The sequence below is a fragment of the Diadema antillarum genome, unplaced genomic scaffold (genome assembly GCF_040938485.1).
Source record: "Diadema antillarum isolate AM-2024a unplaced genomic scaffold, OU_Dant_1.0 seq00000041_RagTag, whole genome shotgun sequence".
Taxonomy (NCBI): Eukaryota; Metazoa; Echinodermata; class Echinoidea; order Diadematoida; family Diadematidae; genus Diadema; species Diadema antillarum.
The window spans coordinates 634,809-643,749 of NW_027271153.1; the positions used below are offsets into that span (position 1 = coordinate 634,809).

Sequence of the window (8,941 nt, forward strand, 5' to 3'; positions counted from 1 at the left end):
TATTTCGCCAGCCATGTTTTCATCGAACAAAAGGCACTCGGCATCGTTTCGTCGTAAGTAGGACAATTCCGCTGGTTCCGCCAGAAGGTCTCCTTCCCGAGCGATTCGTTGACATCACTCAATCTCAGACACTCGGGCGTCAGCTTACATCATTATCAATCACCTCGACATCAGATGTCTCTCTCTTGTTTCACATTTGTCTTAAGCATGTTGCTTCGTGTACGTTCTTCAGTAGCGTGAGGGATGTCTCGCAGATAGGACACTAGCATATAAATATATCGTGAGTTACCTACAGTTTTCCCTTAAAGCAGTTCTCGATTCACCTAGAATTTGGATCACATCTTTCGCATTAGAAAATAATGCAGATTCGTTCATATCATGATGTGCATGCATGGCAGCCGCGCGTCTTCCTTCAGGGGTACTTTCAGTATCCTTTTTACGAATTATATGTAGCTCCAAAATTTCATCCTTGCTAAGTGCCCTTGCTGTCCCCTGGAAAGCAACGCGTCATTCATCAGAATATAGCGATGCGGCCCCCAAGTGAATCTATCACGCCGTTAAGTCTCACCGTTCCGTCAAGAAACTGTGCAGTGTGTCAGTAATACCAAACCGGAACAAAGTGGAAATCCCCAAAACTCTTCAATAGGTGGGAAAAAGTATATCTCTGTGGTCAATCCTAAGAAAGCACACAACAGACTGTAACCGGCAACTAATGATATTCTGAAATCTTTGTGGTTATGGACATACTGTACTCGATTTTTTTCTTTTTGCTGTCGCGAGTAAGCTGTGATGGATATCAATGTACGAGCTTTACTTTGACCGCACTTGGTTGACATTCACACCGAAATAACACCGAGCAACGCCACACTAAGGCTTCATCACGATAGGTAAGCGTATGCCGAGAAGCAAATGGTTTCTGAAATTACCAGCTTTACATGAAATGTGGTGTGTTTTAAGCTTAAACTGGCTGCAGAGCGACATTTTGTTATAGTTTTTATCATAGCGGTAGTCAAAATCTGACAACATGGAGCTGGAAGATGCAATGGCATATTCCTTTCACGATGAACTAAAGAACAAAAGCTTGGACTATTTGCTCTCGTTGTTGAACCTGACTGACACGAAAGACTTTCTGGATTTCTATGATTATGACTTTCATGGTATGGTCCATGATCTCTCGACCACAGCCGACATTCTGCTGATCACGTGCTACACGATAATCTTTGTGCTCGCTCTCGGCGGGAATTTGCTGGTCATCTTTGTGGTTACTCGCAAGAAATACATGCAGACGGCCATAAACATTTTCTTCGCTTCGTTAGCCGTGTCCGATCTCCTGATCGCTGTCTTTTGCATTCCGTTCACGCTGGTCGAAGTCGTCACCGTTGACTGGATCCTGGGTCCCTTCATGTGCAAGGCCCTCAACTACGTCACTTCCGTCGGCGTGGTGTCCAGTATCCTAACAATGATGGCGATAGCTATAGAGCGACATCAGGCAATTTGTCATCCTCTTCGGTCGAGGGTCATCCAGACCCCGCGACGCGCCGTGTTTCTTCTCGGCTTCCTCTGGATCATGTCTACAACAGTCGTCTCGCCTCTCCTCTTCGTCCTAAAGCTGGAAACTAAAGTGGATCCTTTGACGGGAACTCAGTATCGCTTTTGTCGAGAGCGCTGGAACACTCGCCAGCAACAGAAGCACTACACCCTTCTCCTGGTAGTCTTGCTGTACGTCACACCGTTGGTTATCATGATCGTGCTCTACTTGCAGGTGGTTCATAAGTTGTGGATCCGCAAGCCGGTAGCTTCGGTCGACTTTGTGCCAAGGAATCCCGAACTGAACAACGCCATCTCGCTCCGCTACAAGAAGCGCGCCATTAAGATGATTCTGATGGTTCTTGGGCTGTTCGCCGCCTGCTGGCTGCCCTACCAAGTGGTGGTGCTCATGCGGGAATTCTCCTTCATGGCGGATAGTGAGCGCAATCGGCTGCTGCTTGCAACCGTCCAACTAATCGGCCTCAGCAACAGCTGCAACAACCCTATCGTCTATGCCTTCCTCAACGACAACTTCAAGCGGAACTTCGTCAAAGTGTTGTGCAGCCATCGGCGAATGGTGGTGATCAGGAAAGGCTCCTCGAACAACAATCTCGTGAAACCATGTGTTGTAACCTCTTTATGACATAACGCTCTTTCTCGCTGAAAGTTCAGTCCTCAGATTTTCAGGAGACGAATGACACGACTCGATACGATTATACGCGATGATACTACATGATATTCTTCGAAGAGATGGTAATAATATGTCAAGGCTGGATAACACACGTGTTCGTATGGTGTCGCCTCTTAACAATCGATTATGAGCGTGGAAATGTTGAGGTGATAAACGACATCATGAAACAGTGTTAAAATATGAAACGGATACTCCTATCAATGTAAATAATTTCAGCAGCTTTATCATGTCCGCATTACTTGCGAAATGGCTACAGACCTTGTACAGAGATTTTATGAAAAACAAATGCCTACACCACTTATTCATATTTTGTCTATTTGTCTTGTCAATTTTGCTGTGCTGGAGGTCAGTGGACTCGTTTCAGCTATATTTTTGAAGAACACATCAGCGATGTTTGGTCGTTTCTGCAGTGTGGAGTCTTAATCTATCTATTACAGTAAAAAAAACCTCCAAAACAAATTACTGTCATAATAATTTTATTATGCATGCATGTTCAACCACACTACGTCTTCAAAGGTTTAGATAAACACATAAAACAGACATGTTCGAAGAGGGAATATAGCGGGAAAGGTATCACGATTATATAGGTCCCGCTGAAATGCACGTCAATTATTCATCCGTCGTCAATTGTTAATCCATAACTTGTGTGTATTAAATATGTATCATCGTCGCTTATCCTCGCTGAAGGGCTTAACATTTTCCTCCTTGTTTCCGCAAACTATCAACAACATTTAAACATTCATATCGTTAGGCGAAAAACTTTAACTGGGAAAAGATACTCATTTCGTCGCAGTTAAATCCATCAAAGTCTAATAATGATCATCGAAACGTGTCTGGTTTGATACCTTCTGGAAAGGATTGTTTATTTCAAGAAGATTCCCAGTGCCCCGTGGGGATAGCTTGATACCATCTTTAATACCACGCGTACAGAGAAGAGATGCGGAGTGTTGTATCACTTCGTTTGAGTATTTTATATTTTGGTGTTTTCTATTTGTTCATAACTTAATTCATCTTCAATTGTTCTAAGATTAATGTCGTCGAATCTATTTCACTTACTATAGTCATCTCGACGTTACATAACAAAATGTTACTTTTGAAATTTACATCTACTCACTTTAAAGTACGCTATTATAGTTCTGCCATTGGACACGTTGGACAAAGGAAATAAATCATTTTAGCATTGAAAAACGAATATGACTGTGTATAAACCGGTTTGTAGTATTTTGCGTATACAAACGAAAATTCATCGTGCAGCTTAATAAACATTGTTGACTGTTTGCGTGCAAGTAAATGATGATTAATCTTCTTTGCTGATATTTTTTCTCCTTATGTGGGTATGGTATGTGTGCACAGTGAGCGTGTAGTAGTTGGGAGTAACCTGTATTGTTGTCCATGTTTTCCTTCCCTAATTTCGTTATGTATGTATCCCATAGGCTCGTCTACTTTGTATGAGCGTTATGCACACTAAACACCAACATAAATGTAGAAAGCAGTAATAACATAAATGCATATTATATATATATATATATATATATATATATATATATATATATGAGATATGAGAAAGGAAGGAGAAATCGGAGCGTAGCTTTGACATCATTATTCCTCTGACTGTTCCTCCTTTTCGGAAAAGCGCGAGAGTTGAAAAATTGGTCTCCGCCGGGAATCGAACCCGGGTCTTTGGCATAGAACGCCAACGCCTTAACCGCTCGGCCACGGAGACGTCATAGCGGTTCAGGCAGACCCAAGGTCGAATACCCGACATATGTATATATATATATATATATATATATATATATATATATATATATATATGTGTGTGTGTGTGTGTGTGTGTGTGTATGTGTGTATGTGTGTTACTTAAAACTGACCACATAAAAAACAACGTATAACAACTGGTTAGCCTCCACTTTTGTTCTCATACTGATATACATGTACTTTTGTTTGTTTGCATGGTTTTTTCCACTTGAATGAGAATAGTCCCCTCAAAGATGCATCGGAATGAAAAACTCATGCCATCTCAACCTTTTTTTCCCCCCAAATCAATATACAGAGATTACATTAGCACAAAACAGTTGGAAGCGATGTTTCTAGGAATTTACGAGAAGTTCGCAAACGTTAATTGATGACCATCTATTAAATTCAATACACCGTGCACCGTATTGTACTATTGGAGCAGATGACGTGTTTGTTTGTTTGCTTATTTTTGCTGTTTGTTTGTTTGTTTGTTTGTTTGTTTGTTTGGTTTAGTTTGTTTTTTTTGCTCTGACTACTTTACAACTCAGACTGACCCATCCAAACCGGATGCCACAGAATGCTTTTAGCTAAAAAGGGCTGCACTTCTTGCTTACGCAATCAATTCCATAGTCATCCCTAAAAGCATTCCTAGAAATATTTATTAGGAGAAAAGACAAATCAAAACGTTGCAACAACAACAAAATAAAAATTGAAGCTCTGTTTAGCTATTTCGTATTTATAGGCCTACTTGTCTCTTCCGCCCAGCCAAATCATAAAAGCAAGTTCTCTGTCACGCCTCTGAAAGATTTAGATTGACGACATTGCTGTTACCATCCTTCTCTCACAGGAGCGTGTTTGTCTGATCGGTGGAAGCAAGTTTAGTCAGAGAGCGTCTTTTTTCCAGAATTCTTCTATAAATATTCATTTCTGGTATCACATGCTGAAGAATATTCATGATTACTGCGTCGTAGCTCCAGACTCACTCCACGCCATCATTGTTACGGAGGAAACAAATGCGGAAAACGGAATATGAAAGGAAGATCTGAAAAGAACAAATGGGGTTTTCGACATAGATTTCACTTCTACTGTGTTTTATACGGTGTTTATGTCAAGCCGCACACCCTCTTCCTCATCTTAAATGCAACGCCAATTTGCCAACTTATAGTTACACATTCTTAACTTTCAAAAGAGGAAAAAATAATTCAAATGATAATCGGAAATATATATTTACTGGGAATTATAAAACATGCCGATCGAATGAAACAAGAAGATTATGTGTCCCGGTTTAACGGGAAACTTATGGCCTGATAACACCAACCCTTCCGCTCGTCGTTGTGAGCAATGTTACTATTTCCCTGATAAAAAAAAAAGTATTCATATCCCCAAAACTGTATCATGATGCGTCCGATTCTAAAGGACTGCTGTCTTTCTGTTCGTACACTCTTAAAACATCCGAGTCAGAGCTGACCCGGAACTGGGTCCGTTAGGGTCACACACCGTTCCGGGTCAGAAATGACAAGGAATGGGGTCAGATATGACCCATTCAGAGTCATGAATTGGGTCAGGGTGACCCCATTCGGGGTCTTCATGACCAAATTCCAAGTCATTTTTGACCCGGAACGGTGTGTGACCCCAACGGACCCAGTTCCGGGTCGGTTCTGACTCGGATTTTTTTTAGAGTGTACGTTTCTTCCCGGTATAGACATCTCGAACAGAGACTGGCGTCGGGCTTTACAATATTTGTTAAAGAAATAACTCAAGTCGTCCACATAATATATACTCTGCCCTTAATACTTTAATGCCATACCAGCATTCTTCTTGACAGTTCAGTGTATTCTTACTTCTCTGGTTTCTATTTCTTCTTCTTTTTTACTTCCTTTTTTAAAAAATATTCTGCTTTTGTTTTCCGTGCATTTACCAACTTTACTATCAGCAAGCTAAGGAGTGGTCGATACCATTCGGAGAAACGAAGAATGGAGGCGGCAATTTTTTTTTCTAATGCCGCCGGCATAGTTAAAAATAACTTTCACTTGATTTCTACTGCTTACTACAGCAACTATTGAAAGTTGAGGATCTGCCATAAAAGCGAGTCTTGCCTTGTATATGAGTTTTGTCCACTCTCGATCCGTGCTGACCATTCTTATCTCACTCTTCCTGGGTTCTGCATTTCATTCAACCGATAACATCGTTCGGGTCATCGAACGAATACCGAGGATATCGCGAGTTAGATTTTCACGGAAATCTCGAATGTTGAGAATCTCCTCCGGGGGATATTCAGTGTCGCGCGCTATACGTTGTGTTCGCGACGAGAATTCCGCGCTGATGTCATAACAAGTCATCCCATGCCAGGTTTTTTTTTTCTTCTGTTTTTAAGAAAATATTATTATTATTATTATCATTATCATTATTATTATTATCATTATTATTATTATTATTATTATTATCATTATTATTATAATCATTATCTGAACGTCTCATAGTGCGCACATATATGGGTGCCTAAATCGGCGTAGATTCTTCAATATCACATTTTGCTTGCTTTGAATCCTCTATCACATGTATATGGCACGCTTTCCTTTCATCTTGAAAATGCATTTCCTCTCATCTAGAAAATGCATTTCCTCTCATCTACATCTGGTATATGGGTGTCTCTTATATTCTTTTCGATCCCTCTTACAATTCCGTCTCGTTTCTTTCCGTTACCTCTCTCTCTCTCAATTATCGCCACCACTGCTCTGTCGTTTCTTTTGTGCATCAAGTGTTGTTGTCAGGTCTTATTTTTTCTTGTCGTATCTTTCGGCTTGCTCATAAAATTTCAATACTCTGATATACATTCGGTCCTCCGCTCGTAATGTAGAAGCGCTGAAATGAACTATATAGTTGGTAATATACAAGATTGCAGGCGACATTCTCTGGCCACGTTGCTATAAAATTTGGAATACGTTCCTGTTTTTAATCCGGCTTGACGTCAACCACCATGAACGCCCTCGCTCACCGAAGCTGAGTAACCTCTGTTTCGCCACCCTTCGTCTCGAAGCGGGGAGTGATTGGTGACGATCGAGAGCCCTTTAGTATTTCATCATAGCCAGCGCTCTGCGACAGGTAATCAACTACCATCGGGGGCCACAAATTGCATCGCAATTCGATATCAGCAATATCGATCGACACGACGGGGAAATCGGGGAGGAATCGGTGACAGAAATATCGACAAAGACCGGAATGGAATCGGAAAAATCAAGGCCCATTCACTTCCTTAGTTCGGGTGTCTTCTGTATACGTCAGTTCTATAGCTATTATAGAGTAAGGCCAAGAATAGATGGATTTGCATTCTACACTGGTTGAGCTATATTCGAGTCTTTCTCACCATGGTGTATTTGAATTGCATGTTTCTTTCTCGGTGTCAAACTCCCTGCATTTGACCAGAAGGCACTTACGTGTTGTTTAATAAAAAATACAAACACGAACATTTCAAAATCGTGATCGGCTGACATTAAGACTATCTCGTGACTTTAATCATTGCGAAAATCATCCAACGAGTGCTATACGACATGATCCCGTCAACTAGATCAACAAACTGCTGTATATGAACATTTTGTTTTCGGTTTGTTTGTTTTTTGTTCATAGGATTTTTTCTTCTTTTTTTTTTGGAGTTCATAGGACTTTTCCATTATTATCTCTTATATAATAAGAATGTAATTTATTCTAAGATTTTCTTTATCAAGCAAAACAAGCGCCTAAAGTGGGGTAAGACATGTACATTATGGTGATAAATCCATGCATACGCAAACTCTGAAGAAAAAAAACTTAGGAGGAAAATAATTCTGTATAACGTTCTGTCCATGCAATTACACTTAATACAATATGCAAGCACTCAAACTACTTGTATTGCACAGACGTGACTTCACCCACACTTGGTTCAGTGGACCTCTTGTCTTGCGATATTTTGCCGCCACTGCTCCCGAATCGATCGCGATAATGGTAACACTGTACGCCACAATGTCTTCCGTGAAACATTCTGATGTTACGCGCGTCCTGAAACATTTTAAGAAACTCTTCTGAATATCACTATCAGATTCCTTTTGCTCGCCTAAACTTTTATAGAATTGAGTGCAGGTTCAGTTCGCGCTCAACGATCTCTGTCAAGATGGGCTTCTTCAGTGCGCAAATTAATGGACGTTCGTAGCAAACAGCTGGAATGAAAAGCACTTCTGTCTAGGCGGTACTGAAAAAAGACGATTGCGCATTAAGTACCGCAATTTATTTAAGTCGTCTAGAATCAGACGATCGATGCATCAGTGCCGGACGAATACCCCATGGCTGCTTCTCTTCAGGCAAATCTATAAATATGTGATCTTCTGCGTCAAAAAGCTTCCAGGGGTTTTGGAGCTAAAACGTTATCATTTGCTGTTTTCCACATTGCCATCCCTGCCGTGTATTTTTTCCCCTAAATTTTCATGCTTATAGCATTATTTCAGCTGCCAATTTCAATTTATCGACAGTTGCTGCAGGCAATGGCCATCAATACCCGGAACCGCGCATGCTAAAAGTGCAAGGGCATTCTATGACACTCACCTCTCATGATTTAATTTCTGAAATCGAATGCCTCGTGACAGGAAAAACATGTTGGCGGTCTTGAGAATCTTGAAACCTTTTCAGGGGAAATCATCCTCACGACAAAATACACGTACATTCAATACTGGCAGCCTTATAAAGGCTATACCTTATCTTGTTTCCCCTCTTCCATTAGGATATGAACGGAAGAGATGCTCAGACACTCGCAACATGATGTGCTATAAATGGAGGAAAAGAGTACTCTTTTGAAACTAAAGAAGTACCCCGAATGAGAAGTACTAGAATAATTATGTCACACACACACACACACACACACACACACACATACACACACACACACACACGCACACACACACACACACACACACACACACACACACACACACACACACACACACACATATATATATACAA

General features: G+C 40.9%; 1 protein-coding gene and 1 non-coding gene across 2 annotated transcripts; one reads left to right on the plus strand and one right to left on the minus strand.

Moving 5' to 3' along the window:
- Window positions 1-1,018: 1,018 nt before the first annotated feature.
- Window positions 1,019-2,170, plus strand: LOC139725418 (QRFP-like peptide receptor). The gene has a single exon (XM_071636493.1). It carries the CDS (start codon window positions 1,025-1,027, stop codon window positions 2,168-2,170), a length of 1,146 nt encoding a protein of 381 aa, XP_071492594.1. The 5' UTR covers window positions 1,019-1,024.
- Window positions 2,171-3,869: 1,699 nt separating this feature from the next.
- Window positions 3,870-3,941, minus strand: Trnar-ucu (transfer RNA arginine (anticodon UCU)). The gene has a single exon. It is a non-coding gene; the product is annotated as a tRNA-Arg (tRNA).
- Between the last annotated feature and the right edge of the window lie 5,000 nt (window positions 3,942-8,941).